We start from the raw sequence: 24,774 nt of genomic DNA, 5'->3' as shown, positions 1-24,774 counted from the left end.
TAAGTCTAGACTCACCCACTCCTGGGGCCCAAATAAAACTGACACTTGCTCACTAGTAATAGTCAAACATTGTACTTGCTCACTATAATAACCAGACATTGCAAAACTCATTATCAGATCAGACTAAAAGCAAACAGAAAAACCTGAGTAAGAATATGGAAGAGAAGTAGCAGCAGATGCTGGTTCTCAGAGGGTAAAATGTAGAAGAATTCTTACATGATTTAGGGGGAAGAAAGGGGAAAGCACAAAATTATTGCCTATTAAATTAGGCTTTTGTGGCTTTAATTAATCCACCAAAATAATATTCATAAAGAACGGAAACAACACAGATCATTTTGTAAAAAGAAATGCCAGTTGCCTCAGTTTTCATTTCAAACTGCTACAAATTATCCAAACCATTAATTTTCTATGAACAACTAGGTGATTATTAATACCTATCTCTCTTTATGGACACCTAGGATGACATGACAGAACAGGAGAACTGCTATTGCTAGAGAAGCTTAACACAGAGGCCAAAGGCAAAAGACAGATTAAAACAATACAAATTTGCATTATTGGATGTATTCAGTTTGCCATCTATAAGGAGCTTCAATAAGCATTCTGCCACACTAGACTCAGGGAATTTAACTGTTTAAACCAATATGTAGGATCACTGAAGTGTTTCTATGAAATAGCCCAATGTTCTCATATTCTACTTTTATACAGGAGACAATTTCCAAATGATTTTCCATTTTTCCTTCTGCCTTTCAGCTTTGATCTCATTTCCCTCTGCAGTAAACCCTTTGTTCAAATACAACCAGTGCTGGACTTCCCTGGTGGTCCAGTGGTTAAGAATCCACCTGCCAATGCAGGGGATACAGGTTCCATCCCTGGTCTGGGAAGATCCCACATGTGGAGGAGCAACTAAGGCCGCGCACCACAACTCCGGGGGCCACATGCCTAGCTCTGCAACAAGAGAAGCCACCACAATGAGAAGCCCCACACTTGCTGCAACTAGAGAAAGCCCATATGCACCAATGGAGACCCAGCGCAGCCATAAATAAATAAAAAAAATAAAAAGTTACAAATATAACCCAGTGCTCCACTATAAACAGAATGGCAGAAAAGTTGCATATAAGTGGGAGAAAAACTAGAGATTTTAAAGACAACAAGGCATATACAAACAAAAATTTGTATTACAACCTGATCTCTCTTATTAGCCCCCAAATTTACCAGCCCAATACTTATTATTTCAAACTGCTCATCATATGTTGGAGAAGGCAATGGCAACTCACTCCAGTACTCTTGCCTGGAGAATTCCATGGACAGAGGAGTCTGGTGGGAGGCTGTCTATGGGTCACTAAGAGTCGGACACAACTAAGCGACTTCACTTTCACTTTTCACTTTCATGCACTGGAGAAGGAAATGGCAACCCACTCCAGTATTCTTGCCTGGAGAATCCCAAGGATAGCGGAGCCTGGTGGGAGGCCATCTATGGGGTCGCACAGAGTCGGACACAACTGAAGCGACGCAGCAGCAGCAGCAGCAGCATCATATGTTAGCCACATATTCATAATTAAATGTTTCTTAACCATCAATTGTCTCATATCATTAAAACCCTGCTTATTTTTCAAGCTTCTGTGATGTTGCCCCCGTAACATCAAAACTCTTGAAAAGCTATCTCTGACAGTTCCAATTTGAGTTTACTTACTACTGTAGTAGCTCCTGCCAATCACTGTATTTTTTTAATTTTTCAAATTTTCATAGTTTTTAAAGGTTACAATCCATTTACAAATATCACAAAATACTGGCTATATTTCCTATGTTGTACAATCCATCCTTGTAGCCTTTCTTACATCCAATAGTTTGTACCTCCCACTCCACTACCCCTTTGTGACCCCTCCCCATTACTGGTAACCACTAGTTTGTTCTCTATGAGTCTGCTTCTTTCTCTGTTATATTTACTGGTTTGTGGTATGTTTTAAATTCTACATACAAATGATGTCACAGTATTTGTCTTTCTCCGTCTGGCTTACTTCATTTAGCGATAATGCCCTGTAAGTCCATTCATGTTGTTGAAATGGTAAAAATTTCATTCTTTTTTATGGCTTAGTAATAGTCTACAGGACTGGAAAAGGTCAGTTTTCATTCCAATCCCAAAGAAAGGCAACGCCAAAGAATGTTCAAACTACTGCACAATTGCACTCATCTCACATGCTAGTAAAGTAATGCTCAAAATTCTCCAAGGTAGGCTTCAGCAATACGTGAACCATGAACTTCCAGATATTCAAGCTGGTTTTAGAAAAGGCAGAGGAACCAGAGATCAAATTCCCAACATCTGCTGGATCATGGAAAAAGCAAGAGAGTTCCAAAAAAACATCTATTTCTGCTTTATTGACTATGCCAAAGCCTTGACCATGTGGATCACGATAAACTGTGGAAAATTCTGAAAGAGATGGGAATACTAGACCACCTGACCTGCCTCTTGAGAAACCTGTATGCAGGTCAGGAAGCAACTGTCAGTTAGAACTGGACATGGAACAACAGACTGGTTCCAAATAGAAAAGGAGTACATCAAGGCTGTATATTGTCACCCTGCTTATTTAACTTCTATGCAGAGTACATCATGAGAAACGCTGGGCTGGAAGAAGCACAAGCTGGAATCAAGATTGCCGGGAGAAATATTAATCACCTCAGATATGCAGAAGACACCACCCTTATGGCAGAAAGTGAAGAGGAACTCAAAAGCCTCTTGATGAAAGTGAAAGAGGAGAGTGAAAAAGTTGGCTTAAAGCTCAATATTCAGAAAACGAAGATCATGGCATCTGGTCCCATCACTTCATGGCAAATAGATGGGGAAACAGTGGAAACAGTGTCAGACTTTATTTCGGGGGGGCTCCAAAATCACTGCAGATGGTGACTGCAGCCATGAAATTAAAAGACGCTTACTCCTTGGAAGAAAAGTTATGACCAACCTAGATAGCAGAGACATTACTTTGCTGACTAAGGTCTGTCCAGTCAAGGCTATGGTTTTTCCAGTGGTCATGTATGGATGTGAGAGTTGGACTGTGAAGAAAGCTGAGCACCGAAGAATTGATGCTTTTGAACTATGGTGTTGGAGAAGACTTGAGAGTCCCTTGGACTGCAAGAAGATCCAACCAGTCCATCCTGAAGGAGATCAGCCCTGGATTTCTTTGGAAGGAATGATGCGAAAGCTGAAACTCCAGTACTTTGGTCACCTCATGCGAAGAGTTGATTCACTGGAAGACTCTGATGCTGGGAGGGATTGGGGGCAGGAGGAGAAGGGGACGACTGAGGATGAAATAGCTGGACAGCATCACTGACTCGATGGACGTGAGTCTAAGTGAACTCCAGGAGTCGGAGATGGACAGGGAGGCCTAGCGTGCTGCCAGGGGGTCGCAAAGAGTCAACACGACTGAGCGACTGAACTGAACTGAATATTCCATTGTGTGTGTGTGTACACATACACACATCTTCTTTACGTAATCCTCTACTGATGGACACTTAGGTTGCTTCCATATCTTGTCAACCGTAAATAATGCTACTATGAACACTGGGTACAAAGCTTCCTGAACTAGTGATTCTGGTTTTTTCTAATATATACCCAGGAATAGAATTGTTGGATCATACGGTAACTCTATTTTTAGTTGCTTGAGAAACTTCCATTCTGTTTTCCTCAGTAGCTCCATCAATTTACATTCACACTGACCATGCAGGAGGGTTCTCTTTTCTCTATATGCTTGCCAACAATTGTTATGTGTGTTCTTTTTGGTGACAGCCACTCTGACAGGTGTGAGGTGATACAGTGGCTTTGATTTGCATTTCCCTGATGATTAGTGAGGCTGAGCATCTTTTCATGTGGCTGCTGGCCATCTGTGTTTCCTCTTTGGGAAAATGTCTATTCAGCTCTTCTGCCCAGTTTTCAATCGCATTGTTTGATTTTCCGATGTTGAGTTATATGAGCTATTTATAACTTGCTTTTTAAAAAAAATTTTTCTTGGAGTGATAAAACCCAAAATCAAACAGTCTTACCAAAATGTATCAACAAACTTAACACCAAATATCAACTCAAGTGCAAAAACGAGGACACTGCTGCTGCTGCTGCTAAGCTGCTTCAGTCGTGTCCGACTCTTTGCGACCCCATGGACTGCAGCCCACCAGGCTCCTCTGTCCACGGGATTTTCCAGGCAAGATTACTGGAGAGGCTATGGGAGAAAAGGGAACCCTCCTACACTGCTGGTAGGAATGTAAACTGGTACAACCATTATGGAGAAAAGTATGGAGCTTCCTTAAAAAACTAAACACACCATATTATCCAGCAATCTCACTCCTGGGCTTGAACCTGGAGAAAATCATAATTCAAAAAGATACATGCACCCCAATATTCACTGACGCAGTATGTACAGTAGCCAAGACATGGAAGCAACCTAAATCTCCATCAACAGAGGAATAGATAAAAAAGATGTGATACATATATGCAATGGAATATGACTCAGCCATAAAAAAGCAGAAAATAATGCCATTGGCAGCAACATGGATGGACCTGGAGATTATCGTTCTAAGTGATGTAAATCAGTTAGAGAAAGACAAATCATATGGTATCACTTATATGTAGAATCTGTTTCCCTTGTGGCTCAGCTGGTAAAGAATCCATCTGCAATGCGGGAGACATGGGTTCAATCCCCGGGTTGGGAAGATCCCTCAGAGAAGGGAAAGGCTACTCGCTCCAGTATTCTAGCCTGGAGAATTCCATGGACTGTATAGTCCGTGGGGTCACAAAGAGTCAGACACAACTGACTGACTTTCACATATGTGGAATCTAATTTAAAAATGATACAAATGAACTTATTTACAAAAACAGAAATAGACTCACAGATCTTAAAATCAAACTTACTGTTACCAAAGGGGAAACTTGGAGGGAAGTGATAAATTAGGAGATTGGGATTAACATATACACACTACTGTAAATAAAACAGGTAACAAGTACCAACTGACTATTATCAAATAAAATAAGTAACTTAATCAGAACTCAAACATTTCTCTGTAACTGCAACACCAGAAGTTCTGATTTCAACAGAGCAGTTGTATTTGAAAATAACCACCCCCAACAGGTTTCACATGCCTAGAGCATGCAAATTTATTTTTGAATGCCCCATGATCCTAACAAAGAGTGCTGTACAGGCTCTTATTTGTCCCAGTGAACAAAGCTAGCCACCACCACGTATAAAGTATCTTGCTATTCTGCATACAGAGCTGCATATTTAAAATCAAATCATATATCCCATGTAAATTATTATTTCTACCCTCCTGAAGAAAACGATGGCAAAAATCCTTACCCATAACTTAGCACACCGAATCCAGCAATATATAAAGAGAGTAATGCATTTTGACCAAGAGGGTTTTACCCCAGGAATGGAAGGTGAGTTTAACATTCAAAACCCAGTTCATGTAACTCACCATAGTGTGAAAGAATAAAGAAAACACAAGATGATCATCTCAAAGATGAGAAAAAGCATTTGACAAAATTCAACACCCACTCATGATAAAAATTCTCAAACAGGAACATAAGGAAACTTTCCCAATCAATGAAGAGCATCTTTGAAAACCCTACCTTAACATCATAACGAACAGAGAAATAGTGCTTTCCCCTGTAAATAGGGAACAAAAGATGTCTACTCCCATCACTTACATTCCACACTGCACCTGAAATCCTAGTCAATGTGAAAAGGTTAAAAGAAAGAAAATGTGTACAGACTGGAAAGGAAGATGTAAAACTCTATCTGGGTATGATTCTTTACAAAGAAAATTCTAAGGAATCTACAAAAAGGCTACTATGAAAGTAAATTAGCAAGTTGCAAGGTTTAAGGTCAATATGCAAAATTCAGTTATAGTTCTATATGCTAGCAACAAAGAAGTGGAAAATGAAATTTCAAATACCCACTTACAATAGCATTAAAAAAAAAAAACAAAAAATATTAGTAATAGACAAACAAAAGACATGAAATGCCTCCACCCTAAAACTACAAAATATTGCTAAGAAAAATTAAAGACTGAACAAAATGGATTGATATGCATCAAAAAATTCAATGTTGTAAAGATGTCAACTCTCCCTCAAACTGACTCAGATTCAATACAACTACAACCATAATTCCACTAGGCTTTTCTGCAGAAACTGATAAGCTGATTTTAAAATGTATATGTAAATTCAAAAAACCTAGAATATCCAAAGTAACCTTGAAAAAAACAAGAACCACCACCAAGTTGAGGGCTTATACTGACTTTAAAACTTACTACAAAGCTCTGATAATCAAGACAATCTGATACTGGCATACAGACAGATAGATAAATGAAACAGAACAAAGAGCCCAGACAGATTCACAATTATATGGTATCTGATTTTCAAAAGCGCCAAAGCAATTTAGTGGGTAAAAGAAAGTCTTTGCAACAAAGAGTGCTAAAATAACTGGATATCCATATGGAAAATAAATTTCAAACCCCACCTCATACCCCACACACTTATCAATTCAAGACTGATCACATAAATATAAAAACTAAGCCTATAAAACTTCCAGAAGAAAACATAAGAGAATTATCTTCATGACTGAGGAGGAGTAGGCAAAGGTTTCTTAGAGGTCACAGAATGAAATAACCACAAAAGAAAAAAAAAAAAAAAAAAAAGCCAAATTAGATGAACAGGAAAGCCACAGACTGGTAGAAACTTTGCAAAACACATCTACAACAAAGGATCATTATCTAAGATATATGAAGAAATTCCAAAACTCAATAGTCAAAAAATTTGAACAAACACTTCACAAAGGAAAATATGGCCAAAAGGCATATAAAGAAAAATGCTGAACATCATTCAATCATCAGGGAAATGCAAATTAAAAAAACAATCAAATACCACTGGGCATCCATAAAAAGCTAGTTAAAAGACTGATAATACAATGTTTAAAATATATATATATAAAGCAACTACAACTCTCATACATCATTGGGAATATTTTACAAAAATGTCTAGCAACTCCTCATAAAACTAAACATATACTTATGTATATTTATGAGCCAAGAGCCAGCTATTCCATTCCTAAATATTTACCTAAGAACTGAAAACAAATGTTCGCAAAAAGATCTATACATAAATGTTCAGAGCAACTTACTCAGAACAGCCAAAAACTTTAAAAAGCCTAAATTTTTATCAATAAAAGAACATATAAGCAAACAATGGTATAGTCAGAAAACAGAATGGTATTCAGCAATATAAAGGAACAAACTATGGACACAATACCAAAATGGATGAACTTTTAAAACATTAGGCTGAGTGCAAGATGCTTTATTCAAATGAATCTATTTACATGTTCCATTTGTATGGAACATATAATATTAATCTATGGTAAAAACAAAACCGCAACAGCAGTGGCCAGGGGTTGAAGAAGAATCTCCAGGAAAGACCAGGTATATGTTTTTGTCAAAACTCATTGAAATGTACCCTTAAGGTGGCGCATTTCATTGTATGCAAACTTTGAACTCCCTTAAGAAATATATATATCAAACTCATTATACAAGAAGAAATATTCAGAAGTAAAACATACAGACATCTGCAACATACTTTGAAGCAAAAAGATTAAGATGAATTAATGAATGTATTAAGGGACGGACAGATCAATATGTGATAAATGATAAATGCAGAATCTACATGATGTCTGTATGGGTATTTACTTTACTGAAAACAATTCCTTCAACTTTTCTGTGCTTCTGAATATTTTCTTAATAAAATACTGGAAAAAAATTTTAAATAATGAGTTACTACATGGATAGTACACAATACCTTGAGCAGTAACAATACCTGCCACTCTAATAGGGAAGACCCTTTATATTCTATTACAAGTTAATCACTTAACAGATGTTGCCTATAAACTTAAATTATACGTAATGACCCATCTCTGGTAACCCTGCCTCTCAAGAAATGAGCATTAAGCTAAAAGACCTTTGTTTAGCTCATAGGAACAATCACCACGAGGCCCCCCTGTGAATGATTGCAGGGAGGAAGAAATTAAAACCACCCCTCTGGAGGCTGACAGGAACCAGGAAATGTCTAATTTTACTCCCTCTCTCCTGTTAGCGGAAGAAAAGCCTTAGGCCAAGGTGGTTCTTTAGAGGCATGAGTCCACCATCCTCTCAGTTTTCTCACTTTCAGAATAAAGTCACTATTCCTTACCCCAACAACTCGTCTCTCAATTTACTGGTCTGTCAGTGCAGCGAGCAGCATGAGCTTGGACTCAGTAACACTACTACCACCGTTCATGTGATTACTAGGTGTGACGCACTTTGGGGGGTACTCATATGTGTCACATCCAATACCCACAGCAATTCTGAAAGGCAAGTAGTACTCTCCTCATTTTCCAGATAGGAGAACTGATGTGCAGAAAGACTAAAAATCTGTTCTAACCTCACACAAAGACCAGATGGTAAAGGCAGGATTCTAAACCCAGATCTGGCTCCATAATCCTGCTCTTTCCATTATATCACAGTGCTTTCACGATGAACTCCAAGGTTTTGGTCCAATTAACTTCTTATACTACCATGGAATTTTATGTTCTTGACCAGTAAACAGAAATAGAAATAAGTGGGTTAATAGCAAGGACCTTGGAAATCAACGACACTGTTACTCCACCGTAATGGAATTGGTTAGAACAAGGTCGCTGCTACTCTTGTCTCCTTTCAATCATATTACAAATGTGATTCATGATAAAGAGAAGGAACCCAAAACCATGACTCGACTTTCTCAAAATTCTTTACCTCATTTCTCGTTCTTCATGTTGAGCAATAAGGTTGCTATAAAAATTCTCCAGTGTCACTTTGGTCATTGTCACCCTTTCCTTTGTGTGACTACTCATGGACGAGCAAGGTGTTGAACCTGTCATTGCCATGGCTGCTAGAAACAACGAAAAACAACAGGTATTAGTTTTGGAGATAGAATCCACCAGTTCTGCACTCTCTTACCCTACTGGTAGGAATGTAAACTGATCTAAGTTTTCTGGAATACAAACAGTATAAAACAAAACCCAGACAAACAGAATACTTGGTGAAAACAAGTATACATTAAAGTTTTTTGACACAGAAATACCATGCCTAGGTATAAGGCCTAGAGAAACTATCACACGTTCCTTTTTTATTTTTCTTATGCTGCTGGAACCCGTGCCCCCTGCAGTGGAAGCACAGAGTCGAAACCACCAGAGTGCCAGGGAATTCCCCACTCCGCACAGGCTCTTAAGGGAACATGAACAAGATGTGTGCTACAGAAGATGGTCCTTACGCCATCAACTGTGTTAGGAGAAACTGGAAGCAATTCAGTAAGCAAATCAACAAGTAAAATGTTGTAGAGACATACAAAGAAATTACCATATAGCAAAAGCAACATGAATATATCCTTAAGGAAAAGCGTTGCATTTTTCAGAAAAAAGGGAAGAAGACCACAATACCAGACACATATATTAAGAACATGTAACACAGACAGTACCACTCTTTGCCATCTAGAAATCTACCTGGAAAGAATCAAAGACCCACAAGCATTCACACACAAGGGGATTCAATGCAACATTGTAATGACAAAGAAAAACTACAAGTAACTTGAATAACCAAGAACAGAACTGATTTAATCATGGAAAAGTCCTACAATGAAATAACATGCAGAGAATTAAAATATGTTTAAATGTTTGTCAGGCAAGCCTTTAAAGAATAAAACAAACAAAAAACATTTTTCAGGAAAAATATTTCCAATCTAATTGAAAATAATAGGTTATAAAACAGAACATATACCATTTCACTTTTATGTGTTTACTGTATATGTACAGAATTATTAGAAACATATATCAAAATGTTCCAGTGGGGAAAAATATTATTAGTGGTTTAACTCTACAGTTAGAAATGGACATGGAACAACAGACTGGTTCCAAATAGGAAAAGAAGTACGTCAAGGCTGTATATTGTCACCCTGCTTATTTAACTTCTATGCAGAGTACATCATGAGAAACGCTGGGCTGGAAGAAGCACAAGCTGGAATCAACATTGCCGGGAGAAATATCAACAACCTCAGATGTGCAGATGACACCACTCTTATGGCAGAAAGTGAAGAGGAACTAAAAAGCCTCTTGATGAAAGTAAAAGAGGAGAGTGGAAAAGTTGGCTTAAAGCTCAATATTCAGAAAACGAAGATCATGGCATCTGGTTCCATCACTTCATGGGAAACAGATGGAGAAACAGTGGAAACAGTGTCAGATTTTATTTTTGGGGGCTCCAAAATCACTGCAGATGGTGACTGCAGCCGTGAAATTAAAAGACGCTTACTCCTTGGAAGAAAAGTTATGACCAACCTAGATAGCATATTCAAAAGCAGAGACATTACTTTGCCGACTAAGGTCCATCTAGTCAAGACTATGGTTTTTCCAGTGGTCATGTATGGATGTGAGAGTTGGACTGTGAAGAAGGCTGAGCACCGAAGAATTGATGCTTTTGAACTGTGGTGTTGGAGAAGACTCTTGAGAGTCCCTTGGACTGGAAGGAGATCCAACCAGTCCATTCTGAAGGAGATCAACACTGGGATTTCTTTGGAAGGACTGATGCTAAAGCTGAAACTACAGTACTTTGGCCACCTCATGCGAAGAGTTGACTCATTGGGAAAGACTCTGATGCTGGGAGGGATTGGGGGCAGGAGAAGAAGGGGACGACTGAGGATGAGATGGTTGGATGGCATCACTGACTCGATGGACGTGAGTCTGAGTGAACTCCGGGAGTTGGTAATGGACAGGGAGGCCTGGCGTGCTGCAATTCATGGGGTCGCAAAGAGTCGGACACGACTGGCCGACTGAACTAAACTGAACTCTAGGCAGTGAGAATACAATAGATCATTTTCTTGTTTGTGCTTTTCCACATTTTCTTCAATGAGTGTGTACTATTCACATTAAGTTACCAAGAACTTTTAAATTTATAATTTCTATAATTTAAAATCTATGACTAAAATCTTCACCTATAAGTATAAATGTACTGTGACATGGCTTATGGTATTCGACAGGTGTCCGCTATCTATTTGAGTTGACAAGTTAAAACAAAGACCTATGATGGAAACAATACAAAAGAAAAAAATCTGAGTCATAACTTTGGTGATGAAAGATATCTTAAACACAAGAGGCCCTAACTTCCTAGTTTTACATATTTGAAAACTTGATACCAACAAGGTTTAAATAGCTTTGTTGCTGCTTAGTCACTCAGTCGTGTCCGCCTCTTTGCGACCCCATGGACTGCAGCACGCCAGGCTTGCCTGCCTTCACCATCTCCCAGAGTTTGCTCAAACTCATGTCCATTGAATCGAGGATGCCATCCAACCATCTCATCTTCTGTTGACCCCTCCTCCGCCTGCCCTCAATCTTACCCAGCATCGAGGTCTTTTCCAATGACTCGGCTCTTCACACAAGGTAGCCAAAGTATTGGAGCTTCAGTATCAGTCCTTCCAATGAATATTCAGGGTTGACTGGTTTGATCTCCTTGCAGTCCAAGGGATTCTCAAGAGTATCCTCCATCCAGCACCACAATTCAAAAGCATCAATTCTTTGGCATTCAGCCTTCCTTATGATCCAACTCTCACATCAGTACATGACTACTGGAAAAACCCTAGCATTGCTATATAGGCCTTTGTTGGCAAAGTGATGTCTCTGCTTTTTAATACACTGTCTAGGTTTGTCATAGCTTTCCTTCCAAGGAGCAAGCATCTTTTAATTTCGAAAATTTTCTTAAGGTTCTCCTCTTGATACTTAGCAGCTTTTAAAATTGTTTTGGAGATTAAATGTAGCCTTTTAAGAAATGTGTAAACATATTATTACTAAGAAAAAAGACTTAACATTAAGCAATTTTACAGAAAGATACTGGGGGGAAAATCACATAAAGAATAATTTTTTCAGAGAAGAGATTCAAAATCAAGGCTCTACTTCAGTCATTCACGATGTGCTAAAATGATCAATAATCACAAATTCAAGACACTGAACTCATCTCAATCTTACTATAAAATGTTATTTTTTATGGGGAAGTTTCTGCTAACATCAAAGCAAACTCAAACGTTTTTAGGATATCAGAATTGTTTTTAAACCTCTGTCTGGTTTATGAAGCCTGGGTGTGGTTCCTTATTTGTCAGCCTGTACCCCCTCCACCCACAATGAAAACCACATGCTCTCTAAGTTTGGTGAGGAAATTTTAAAACCAGATTTAAAAACAAGTCTGAAGCAAGAGAGTGCTTAGTACTCCTCCCTTGTCTGAAAATTTCCAGAGAATGTTCCTGTCTGTCTGTCTGTCTCTCTCTCTCTCTATATATATATATATATATATACACATTTCAACAAATGAAATTATTTCCACATAAAAACACAACTAGAGAGTGTTTAAGCCTAAGAAAACAATGCCTTCCATATAACAGGCAGTTAGTAAACATAGATTGAGCAAATTAATGATTTTCAGTTTTCAACAAAGGTAAAGAACAAAATTACATTTGTATTAATGGGTATATAAAAATAGGAGAACAAACATTTTGACCCATTTAAGTTGCTAGCATGTCTTCCTAAACTTTGTACAAGATCAACAGATTAAGTGCACTCAAAGATACTCCTATAAAAGGCCAACAATGCTCTAACAGAATGGTTTTCAACCTTCATTCAGTCTCTAATGCAATGGCTAAGGTTACACTGTCCTTCCCTTTGGCCTTTCTTCAAACCCTCCCCCCATCCTTTTCCTCTGCTCATACATTCATAATTGATAATTCTAATAACCTTTCATCAAAAGTTACCATTGCCCTATAGCAATTTACAGGTTTTCTGGGTCAACCAAGCACTTTACATAAGACGACTTTCCCTCAAGCTTTGACAACTCAAGCCTTCTTGTCCTGACCTGTAGGCCACTGGAGGCCCTTGCCCTATTTGTTTCATTCTCCAACTCAGAATTAAGAAATGATAGGTAAGCAAGAAACTCTTAAAAGTTAAAAGAGCAATGTAACAGAAGAATGTGATCTTCACAAGCTGGGGCAAAGATTAAAAGGAGATCAAATGAAAACTATCATTGTATCTAGAGTTATGCATGGTTAACTGACTGACTTTACAAGTACCTTGTGAACTCTATAAATATCCCCTTTTCTCACCAATTCTTTCTTTCTTTGTGACTGACAACCTACTATCTTTCATTTGGACAATTCAACACCGGAGCTGAGACTATTCCTTAATAGTCACATATCTAATTTTTCCTCCTGGAACTGTAACTCACTGGAAGGCAAGCACCCTGACTTACAATGTTTTTAATATTCTTCCCCATATCAGGTACAATGCTACGCACTTAGCTGAGTATCTTATAAAAGATTTGCTAGGAAAAACTGGTTTCTTATGCCCATTACTAGGAGCAGAAAATATGTATGTGTGACGGGGTGGGGTTAGAACATGGAATGGTTTTCTATACCAAGCGGAATAGAGTTGACCTCATCCCCTTAAGAGGAAGCTGCCATCTCCTCTTGCCTGGGGGGAGACTGGAGCCTGTTATTGTGGAGGCGGTTGTTTTATGCTTAGGGAAACCACATCCAATGCCTGGCTAATTCTAACTCAGAGCCAAAGTGCGCTGAAAGGGAGAAGAAAGGCAGTGGTCTCCACTCCAGCCTTCCCCTGTACAGTTCAAAAAGAACAAGATTATCTTTGGGTCTGTCCGTCTAGTGGGAGCTCTGGTCTCTCTACCTGCCATTCTGCACACTTGAAGTCTTTCTGCACAGACTCTACCCCAAGTCCTTCCTTTCCTTCTCCACTCTCTTCTTTAAAAAAGGCTTCACTACATTTTCCTGTGGTTTTCGGCTGGATTATCTGAAGGCCGGTACCCTAAGATTAACCATAGGGAAGGAGACGCAAAGGTACCGCCGCCCCCCAAGGTCGGGGAGGGGGGTGGTTTTCGACAACTGCCTCATACAACATCTCTCAGATTCTTAAGACTCCAGAAAAAAGAAGAAAAGGAGGTGAAAATTGGTAACGACCGACAGACATCCTGGAGGGGACTGAGCGGTGGCAGCGAGGAGACAAAGCAGGCGACATGGAAAGAAGAGAGCCTGGCACCCCGCCCCAACAGCACGCGAAGACAGAGAAAGGACGGGGTGCGGAGCCTGGGAAACCATGAGGAGGACCGGCCAGGAGCCTCTGGAAGCCGGGAGGAAAAGCGCTGACAGGAGGGGCCGAAAGGGCAGGGCTGGAAAGAAGACGCCGGCGGGAAAGGGAGAACCCCAAAAACGAGTCAGGGAAAGAGGAGAGAAGGGAAAAGGCCGGGATGGATGGAAGACAACGGCAGCAAGACACTCACCGGAGCCCCGGGCTGAGGGGAGAGGCAGGGCTCGGGGCGGCGAGCAGCCGCAGACGCCAGCCGGGCCAGCGGTCTCGAAGTGAGGAAAGGCGAAAGCCCCGCAGCAGCTGCCAGCCGACCGGAGGAGGGGAGGGGACGCGTTAGGCACTCTGCAGTAGGGGGCCGCGGGGCGGTTGCGGGTGTGAAGATGACAGGAAGAGCCCCAACTGCCGGAAAAGACGGCAAGCGCAGGGGCCGAGGCTGCCCAGTCCCCCACGGCGGAGACGGGCTGGCGCGGCTCCCAGGGCGACGGACTGCGCAAGCGTGACTTCCCGGAGTCGCGGCGCGGGTTCCGGGTCTGCGCGTGCGCTCCCCGCCCCGCCCCGCCCCTCCCCGCCTCATTCCGGCCGGAGAAGTCTGAGGGGTGGGTCCTTTTCGGGGTGGGCGGGACCGGGCTGGGCTCCTGGGGAGGGTCGTCTTGTTTTTTTGTTTTCCATTTTGAAATAATTATAAACTCCCCCCCAAAGTGACAGAATTAGTACAAAAAGGTCCCTTTTACCCATCACCCACCCAGCTTCTCTCAACGTCTTACATAACTACACTGCATTATCAAAACCAGGAAATTAATATCGGCGGAGTACGATGGACTAGACCGATGCAATTAACTAGATGACAAACCTCAGATTTAACCACTCGGGCTTGCACTCACTTTTGCGTGTGCGCGCGTACTCGCGCCCATCTGTGTAGTTCCATGAAGTCTTTTCACCTGTGTAGTCATGGTCCCCTACCAACTCTTGATTTCCATCATAAATAGGTCCGCCCCCCGCCCCCAGCCCTTCCCTCCCCATCTACACTACCTTAAAGTAAGGATTAGCATACTCTGCCTTGGATGGGGTGAGCTCTAATAGGTTTGGACGTCTGATACCGGTTACGGGGAGGGCACCCCAGTGTGCACAGAACCTGCTTTTCAAGGCTACCCAGCTGCGGAGTCTGTCCCATCCCTTGGGTTAGCGAGGACCCAAGACTTTTGGACGCCCACTGGTGCCTTGAGAATGGAGCGCAGTGCCCTTGAGCAGAAATTATCAGGCTCCTGGAAACAAAGATGACAATGCCCCTGCCTGCCTTCAACAGAGGCCATCTAGACAGCGAAAGAAGCATGTGTGCGTCATTCATTACCGTTTTGTGGTATTACGGTGCCCCCAGGCTCTTGTGTATCTGCCAGGCTCTTGTGTATCTGTAGCCCTCCAGGCTCCTAGGACCATGGGATTTTCCAGGCAAGAATACTGAAGTGGGTTGCTGTTTCCTTCCTTAAGACCATAAGGCTTGGTTTTAATCCTTCAAGCTTGGGGTCCTAGGCTTTATTTCCTTAATGGTCTTAAAAACATAGGCTTTCCTTGACTGCTTTCATCTTGCTAGACTTCAAAGCCCAGTTTCCTTTAGTCTCAGCACACAAAAACCACTTTGCTTTTCATTCTCCCCGCCCAGAGGCCCTTCTTCCCCAGTGCCTTTTGTTAAAGTCCTCCCTATTCTTAACGACTTAGATACAGTGCCAGACTTTTGTATAGCACTTTTCAGTTTATGAACCACATGGAAGAATTTAATCTCAGGTGATCCTCACAACTCTTTTATTTTTTCTTCCATAATTATTGAGGTATAATTAACATATAGCACTGTATAAATTGAAGGTGCCCAAAATAATAATTTGACCTATCTCACGAAATGACTATGACAATAAGCTTAGTAAACATCCATCATCTCATATAAATACAAAGTTAAGAAACAAAACTTTAGGGCTTCCCTTGTGGCTCAACTGGTAAAGAATCCACCTGCAATGCAGGAGATTCCAGTTCAATCCCTGGGTCAGGAAGATCCCCTGGAGAAGGAAACAGCAACCCACTTCAGTATTCTTGCCTGGAAAATCCCATGGTCCTAGGAGCCTGGAGGACTACAGTCTGTGGGATCACAAGAGTCAGTTACAACTTAGCAACTAAGGGATAACAACTTTAGTGAGGAGGCAGTGACTGCTTATTCTTCACAGTGATTGGTTACAATATTAGACTTTTCTTAAATGATAGGGAGTTGGTTAGTGGTTACCTAAGGCAATGGCACCCCACTCCAGCACTCTTGCCTGGAGAATCCCATGGACGGAGGAGCCTGGTGGGCTGCAGTCCATGGGGTCACTATGAGTCGGACACGACTGAGCGACTTCACTTTCGCTTTTCACTTTCATGCATTGGAGAAGGAAATGGCAACCCACTCCAGTGTTCTTGCCTGGAGAATCCCAGGGACAGGGGAGCCTGGTGGGCTGCTGTCTATGGGGTCGCACAGAGTCAGACACGACTGAAGCGACTTAGCAGCAGCAGCAGCAGCATAAAAATATTGGCGAAGAGTTTAAGTTGTGCCCATGATTTCCAGAGGCATTAGCAAGAAGTGACCAAGTCAAGTTAGTCTCCCTTGTCTTGCAAAATAAGATATATTTTTTTGATAAATTTTTTTTAAAAAGAAAACTTTCATATATAGTATACAGCAGTGTTAATTATATTTATCACAGTGTCCATTACATTCCTAGTACTGAAATCTGGAAGTTTGTACCTTTTGACCACCTTCATTCAACTTCCCCTCCCCGATCTGGTAATCACAAATTTGATACCCTCTTCTATAAGTTGAACTTCCCTGGTGGCTCAGACGATAAAGTGTCTGTCTACAATGTGGGAGACCTGGGTTCGATCCCTGGGTTGGGAAGATTCTCTGGAGAAGGAAAGGGCAACTCACTCCAGTACTCTTGCCCAGAAAATCCCATAGATGGAGGAGCCTGGTGTCCATGGGGTCGCAAAGAGTCAGACATGACTGAGCGACTTCACTTTCACTTTCAGTTTCTATAAGTTGAGTTCATTTATTTGTTTTTGATGTATAATTTATCTACAACTTTAGTTCCTGTTCTACAACATACTGTCTCAATATTTCTATACATCTCAAAATGCGTGTGTGCATACGTGTTCAGCCATGTCTGACTCTTTGCGACCCTGCCAGGCTCCTCTGTCCATGGGCTTCTCCAGGCAAGAATCCTGGAGTGAGTTGCCATGCCCTCCTCCAGGAGATCTTGCCAAACCAGGAATCAAACCTGTGTCTCCTGCGTCTCCTGCGTTGCAGGTGGGTTCTTTACCACTGAGCCACCGGGGAAGCCCGCATTTCAAAATGATATGTCTATTTACTAGTGTCACCATACAAAGATATTACATAGTTATTGACTATATTCTCCACACTGTACATTTCAGACCTATGACTCATTTATTTTGTAAGTAGAAGCTTGTACTTTTAATCTCCCTTACCTGTGTTCCCCACCATTCTTACCCGCCTCCCCTCTAGCAACCACCAATTTGGTCTCTGTATCTATAACTGTTTCTCTTTTATGTTTGTTCATTTACATTTATTTTAGATTCCACATATAAGTGAAATCATATAGCATTTGTCTTTCTCCATCCGACTAAATTTATTTAGCGTAATATGGACCTCTAGGTCCACCCATGTTGTCACAAATGGCAAAATTTTGTTCTTTTTCATGGCTGAGTAATATTCATATATGAATATTATATGTATATGTATTATATCTTTATTCATATATGAATATTATATGTTTATATATATATTCATCTTTATTCATTCATCTATTGTTGGGTACTTAGGTTGCTTCCATAACCTGGTTATTTCAACTAATGCTGCAATGAACATAGGAATGCATGTATCTTTTCTAACTGGTGTTCTTGTTTTCTTTGGATAAATACTCGAGTAGAAGCTGAATCAAATAGTGGTTCTATTTTTAATTTTTTATCATGGTAGTTGCACCAGTTTCCATTCTCACCGATAGAGCGTGAGGATTCTCCTCTCCACATCTTGTTATCTTTTTGATAACTGCCATTCTGATCTTCACATTTCTTTGGCAAGTCACAACGGTTAAGCTGCTGTTGTTTTACTTTTCAAGATCAAGTTCTTGCCTTTTATTTTTATTTTTTTCTAACATTTACTTTTTAACTTTTATCAGTCAGTCACTCAGTCGTGTCCAACTCTTTGTGACCCCATGAATTGCAGCACGCCAGGCCTCCCTGTCCATCACCAACTCCTGGAGTTCACCCAAACTCATGTTCATCGAGTCAGTGATGCCATCCAGCCATCTCATCCTCTGTCGTCCCCTTCTCCTCCTGCCCCCAATCCCTCCCAGCATCAGAGTCTTTTCCAATGAGTCAACTCTTTGCATGAGGTGGCCAAAGTACTGGAGTTTCAGCTTTAGCATCAGTCCTTCCAAAGAACACCCAGGACTGATCTCCTTTAGAATGGACTAGCTGGATCTCCTTTCAGTCCAAGGGACTCTCAAGAGTCTTCTCCAACACCACAGTTCAAAAGCATCAATTCTTCGGTGCTCAGCCTTCTTCACAGTCCAACTCTCACATCCATACATGACCACTGGAAAAACCATAGCCTTGACTAGACGGACCTTTGTTGGCAAAGTAATGTCTCTGCTTTTGAATATGCTATCTAGGTTGGTCATAACTTTCCTTCCAAGGAGTAAGTGTCTTTTAATTTCATGGCTGCAATCACCATCTGCAGTGATTTGGAGCCCAAAGAATAAAGTCTGACACAGTTTCCACTGTTTCCCCATCTACTTCCCATGAAGTGATGGGACCAGATGCCATGATCTTAGTTTTCTGAATGTTGAGCTTTAAGCCAACTTTTTCACTCTCCTCTTTCACTTTCATCAAGAGGCTTTTTAGTTCCTCTTCACTTTCTGCCATAAGAGTGGTGTCATCTGCATATCTGAGGTGATTGATATTTCTCCTGGCAATCTTGATTCCAGCTTGTGCTTCTTCCAGCCCAGTGTTTTATTTTATAGTGGACTATATTTGATTTATAATGTTGTGTTAGTTTCAGCTGTACAGCAACGTGATTCATTTATACATATAAATATATCTATTCTTTTAAAAATTCTTTTCCCACTTAGATTATTATAGAATATTGAGCAGAGTTCCCTGTACTATACAGTAGGTCCTTTTTGGTTACAAAGGTAAGTTTGTAGTGTTAAAAAGGAAACCATAGGCCCAAAATGGCATCATTTATGCTGAACCCGATTATAACAAACTTAGATTTAATACCTTATCTAATTGCAGTTTTTACTTTCCCTGGGGAATGTAGTCTCAGTCATTCATCCTGGAATTTTCTGATGAGCACCAACAAGGTAATCTGTCATTTGGACCCTCTCTATCCCACCCTCCACAACCCCTACAAAGGAAGAAGATGGCATCTGCATGATTCAGCCTCACCCTTTCCCCACAGAAGGTGATCTGGCCTAAAACAATCCTTTCCTTTCATTTGCTAATTGCTTCCTTGCCCACCTTCCTCCTGCCTGTAAAAACTATCCATTCTGCTCAAGGTCTTCAAGCACCTTTCTCTGTGCTAGCTGGGATACTGCCTGATTCATGAAGACTGAACAAAGTCGATTACAACTTAAAATTTACTTGGTGGAATTTTTGTTTTTTAACAACAGATAACTGGGCTATGTGCCTTATGGACAGTGCCAATATATAATTTCCCTGGAAGATAAAGATTCGTACAGAGTAGACTAAGTCAGATGACCTGGGATATACTGGGCTACATCTAATGGCGGTTCTTAAGTCTTACTTATGACTTTACTAATACTGCTGGCTATATTATTTGTATTTCATCTGTTTTACAAAATTGCTGTTTCTTATACTGCCAAATGTGTGACTGAGACCTCTGATAAAATAATATATAGTTCCATGTGAGATCAATGATGGGAACAGTGTAACTCTAGATATGGGAAGAAACAACAAGAGGGAATGTTTTCCTGGACCAAGAGGCTAGTAAGACAGGTGTTCCAGAGAATTTTGGATACTGTTTTATGGCCTAGCATATTGACTGGCCTGTCAACAAAATCTTTGCCAAACCTGAGAATGGACATTCTCAGCACCGTGGGATAAAATGGTCATGAAATGCCCCCCTCAGAATCATGGTCAAATTTATGAATGAAAAGGGGCTCTGCCAACTGAAAACTGACACTTGCCGTCTACATCCACAAAGATTAAATCATGGCCACTGCAACAGCTGACCTTCAACTCCCCTGAAAGGAGTCCAGGGTGAAAATAAGAAATGAGGCACTCGGTGCTCTGGGAAAAACTGGCAGAACAGGTCTTCAGATAGTTAGATCTTTTTAGGAGAAGATTTTATGAGTCTAATTCTTGCATCTTCTCATGCCTAGAGAAACACCGACATCATTAATGGTGACATCTGCTTTGGCTATTAAGGAAAATTTTACAATTAAAAGTCAAAATAGAGTAGCTATGGTTCAGATATCCTGGGAAATAACTAGGTAATGCTATGGGCATACTTTCAGATTAGATTTTGTGTTGCTAAACACTTGAGTTTTCTGAGTCATGTCAGGCTTGGATGCCACCATTCTCAAAACAATGTCTGCTGAAGCTAGTAACTGCAACCTTAGTTTTTATAAAACTAGGCAACTGGCTACCTGGCTACAAGTCTCCCTGAAGTGCCAAGTCCAGACTGGGTTTCAGGCCTATTCTTCTAAAAAGAAATGAGATTTATTTTGTCTATTAAAATTCCAGTTATCACTCCTCCAACTACTTCTAATTGGGTATGTTACACCAAAATGGCAGACCAAGGAATTGAGATTTTAATCATACAAGACTCAGATCTAGAACTTGGAACTCAGGAATACTTCCAATTCAGTGTCTATTCTCTAAGCTGAGGCAGTCCTATGCCCCATTTTGACAGGAAGTTATCATAATCATAGTTTCCTAGTTCCCTAAATTAAAACTGAGAAGAACTCTTTGGGGCTCTGGAGTAGAGATCTGTTCTGTGTTCTCCATTTCTTGTCTGTAGGATACAGGCTTCATTCAGCCTCCTTGACCTTGCCTGAGTTCTAAAGGGTGGATTTAAACAATTGCAAATCAGGGAAGGGAGGGGATACAGAAACAGAGCAGACACAATCAAAGGTTGGTACAGCCTCCAGACATGGTCCCCGTTCCTACTCAAAGAAATATGCATAACAATGTCTTTGAGTTCTTCTACAGAACTGGAGCCCTGACCCAGGTGGAGGATGGTAACTTCAGACTAAACACAAGATTCTGGGAGCATAGCTCTGTTGCCTCACCACCAACCATTCAAAAAAAGAGTCACAAACCCTGCAGCCGTCACCCCAAATGTTGCCTCCTGCTTCTGGGGACCAGTAATGATCATCCTGCTAGGTCTCCTGTTTGGCCTCAGTCTATTCCATCTCTGAGAGGAGCCAACAGTTTCGAACTAAATTGCTGTTATTACAAGGGTGAGCGCTGGTTTCAAGCAAAATATACCTTGGCTTAAATCAGGTAGAGAGAGACTTCTGCTCTGCTAGGCAGGCCTAGCAGGAACAAGTGACAGAAGAAAGAGACCTCTGCCCCAAATCCCAAGAAGTATCTTGAGTATGAAGACTCTCAGGGGAGAGTTGTTAGGGGAAGCACACTGATTGAAACCACCCACACTGGCCAGGCACCCTAGTAGCCATTTGCATGAGTTGTTTTTGACAGGAGGTCCTGGTAAGGAACACAGAACTAATAAGCCACCACCAACTGGAAGAGTTTGGGAAAGGTCAAAAGGAGACACCGCATGTCCAACCACCTCCCAGAATCCTTCTCGCTGGCATCCATCTTGGCTGAACAAGGTGTGCACCACCAGGAAGCACTCTGAGTCAGAATGATTGGCTAAAGACAACCCAGAAAATAATCCCATCACCATAAAACCCAAAACTGCAAGCCAGTTCTGCAGAGCTGTTCTCCTGGGTTCCCTTACCCTGCTGCTCTCCGCCAGGATGCTCTTTCCCAATAAAATCTCTTGCTTTGTCAGCACATGTGTCTCCTCGGACAATTCATTCCTGAGTGTTAGACAAGAGCCCGATTTGGAGCCCTAGAAGGGGTCCTCCTTCCTGCAACACTTCAAGCTAGGCTTCAACAGTATATGAGCTTCTAGATGTACAAGCTGGATTTAGAAAAGGCAGAGGAACCAGAGATCAAATTGCCAACATCCACTGGATTGTAGAAAAAGCAAGGGAATTCCAGAAAGACATCTACTTATGCTTCATTGACTACACTAAAGAGATGGGAATACTAGACCACCCTACCTGCCTCCTGAGAAACCTGATTGGTGATCTAGCCGTGCATGGACCCAAATGGTGACACTTTACCACGACTCCAGTAAGTGTAGTGGACACGTCATTCTTTTTGACCATCAAGCTCCTGAATCCTTTCCTGTATTTCCCGCTTCTTCCTCTCAAAACGGAAAATTACAGATAACCTCTTTGTTTTTAGGTTCCATTGCAGCTAGAGAGTAGGCACAAAGCCTAAGTGCCACCAATCACTTATTCACCTTGACCCTCACCCTCGACCCCCGACCCTGCCCTCACCTGTGACTTGGGAATTAGGGTAATCTGATCCTACTCATAATACTGAGCTTCATTTGCCTCACCCTGAAACTCTGGTATTGTCAGATCCGGCCTTTATTTCGAATGTTATTTCATTCATTATGAATCTTTTTTGCATTAACTGGTATTTTTTTTAAATATTGCACTGAAATATTACTTTGATTACTGATTTTTTGCCACCCTTATAAATCTTATGCCAAGGTGAGTGTCTTGCTCACCTCACCTTAACCCAACTTCAGGCCCTGGAACAATCACTCTGAATCCATTCTGGTAAGAGTGGTGATGGATCCATGTAATTTACAGAGACATTCACAGAGGTCTCATTGGCCAGAATTACATCACATGGTCATCCTTCCTGGGAAAGCAAACTCAGCTCTTTATGATCTTCTAGAGAGGCAGGCAAAGAGGAAAGAGGTTAGTGAGGAATGAATATTGGCTCATACAGCGAATAATATTTGCCATGGCAGTATATATTTCTTTGCTGTTCTCTTTTATTTTACTAATCTAAATGGAGAAACAGACTTCCCTCATATCTCAGTCAGTAAAGAAACTGCCTATAATGCAGGAGACCTAGATTTGATTTCTGCTTCAAGAAGATCCCCTGGAGAAGGAAATGGCAACCCCTTCCAGTATTCTTGCCTGGAGAATCCCCTGGACAGAGGAGCCTGGTAGGCTACAGTCCGTGGGATTGCAAGAGTCGAACAGGCCTTAGGACTAAACCATCAAATGGAGAAAGACATATAGCAGGACCCTTACTAATTGACTTCTGGTTAATGGGAACGCTGAACAGATTCATTCCCTTTGTATTTTCTATTCTATATTATCTCTGCCTTTTTATAATTTTGATATAATTCACCAAATCCAAGTTTCTGTTTTATAACAGTTTTCTCCAAAAAACTCTTGGATAAACAACCTTATAGTATATTGTCATTCTTCATCTCCGTGGGACTTGAATTACCTGGTTCGAATATTAGCACCTTTTTTTTTTCTGTCTTGCTCCTTTTCCCAGTTTCACGCCCATTAACCTTTTCCTTCTCTTTAAACATTGTTTTGAATTGTTCTTTGTCCCAAAGGTAATACCTGCTCTTCGCCCGTCAAGCTGACCTGTGATTGTATCACCAGCTGAAGCTCAGCCTCTTGGCAAAGACCACAGTTCCTTAGGGAATAGGCATCTTATCCCTGGCAGTGTGTATCCAACCCTCTGGTGGCCATGACATCAACTGCTTCTGAATATTCCCTCCAGTTGAGGGCAGGAACCGTGTGTGGTGCCTACTAGCCCAGTATTTCTCAGACTTTAACGTGCAAACAAATCCCCTGGGATTCCGTTAAAATGCAGATTCTGGACTTCCCTGGTGGTCCAGGGGTTAAGACTTCTGGCTTCCACTGGAGGGGGCACGGGTTCTCTCGCTGGTCAGGGAAGTTCAGCATGCTTCGTGGTATAGCCAGAAAGGAAAAAATAAAATAAAATGCAGTTTCTGATTCAGAAAGTCTGGGGCAGAGCTAAGATCTTGAATTACAAACAAGTTCCCAGGTGGTTCTAATGCCACTGGCCCACATACCCTGGAGTAATAAGGAATTTAAACATATATCTGAGTGAAAAAGAAGGAGAAAGTGCCCACAATCCAGCAGCTCTTGATCCCCATCAGGGCAAAGACAGAGGCAAGGGAGGCATCTAGGGATGTCTCTGCAGCACTGAGGAAGGCCCCCGAGTTCAGGTACAGCCCCTGCACTCGCATGCTCTTGCCCCTGCGAGTGTGTTTCCTTACACTGTGAGTCCTAACACCTCACTTGCCCACCCTACTTTCAATCCCAGCCCCAGTCACGCCCAAGCAACATTTTGGTAGGTATTTCTTCAGAGTACTTCCTTCCTTCCCTCCTTCCCTTTTCTTTTCTTTCCTTCTAATATTTTGTGCATTCTGCTGTAGCCCTAAGAGGTTGCTCCCAAA

At 41.3% G+C, this 24,774-nt stretch overlaps 1 protein-coding gene across 3 annotated transcripts in view; it reads right to left on the bottom strand.

Annotated features, from left to right (window-relative positions):
• STK38 (serine/threonine kinase 38) overlaps window positions 1-14,694 on the bottom strand; it is a 44,170-nt gene extending 29,476 nt beyond the window's left edge. The window contains exons 1-2 of one of the 3 annotated variants that reach the window (XM_018039064.1): window positions 14,368-14,694; window positions 8,800-8,935 (exon numbers count right to left, since the gene is read on the bottom strand). In XM_018039064.1, coding sequence (XP_017894553.1) covers window positions 8,800-8,930 — 131 coding nt within the window. In that variant the 5' untranslated portion in view covers window positions 8,931-8,935; window positions 14,368-14,694. The remainder of the gene's footprint in view (window positions 1-8,799; window positions 8,936-14,367) is intronic. The other 2 variants (XM_005696274.3, XM_018039063.1) reach the window with 2 other exon arrangements.

This window comes from Capra hircus, chromosome 23, assembly GCF_001704415.2.
Source record: "Capra hircus breed San Clemente chromosome 23, ASM170441v1, whole genome shotgun sequence".
NCBI classification, from domain to species: Eukaryota; Metazoa; Chordata; class Mammalia; order Artiodactyla; family Bovidae; genus Capra; species Capra hircus.
This window is presented reverse-complemented; position numbering and strand designations above follow the sequence as displayed.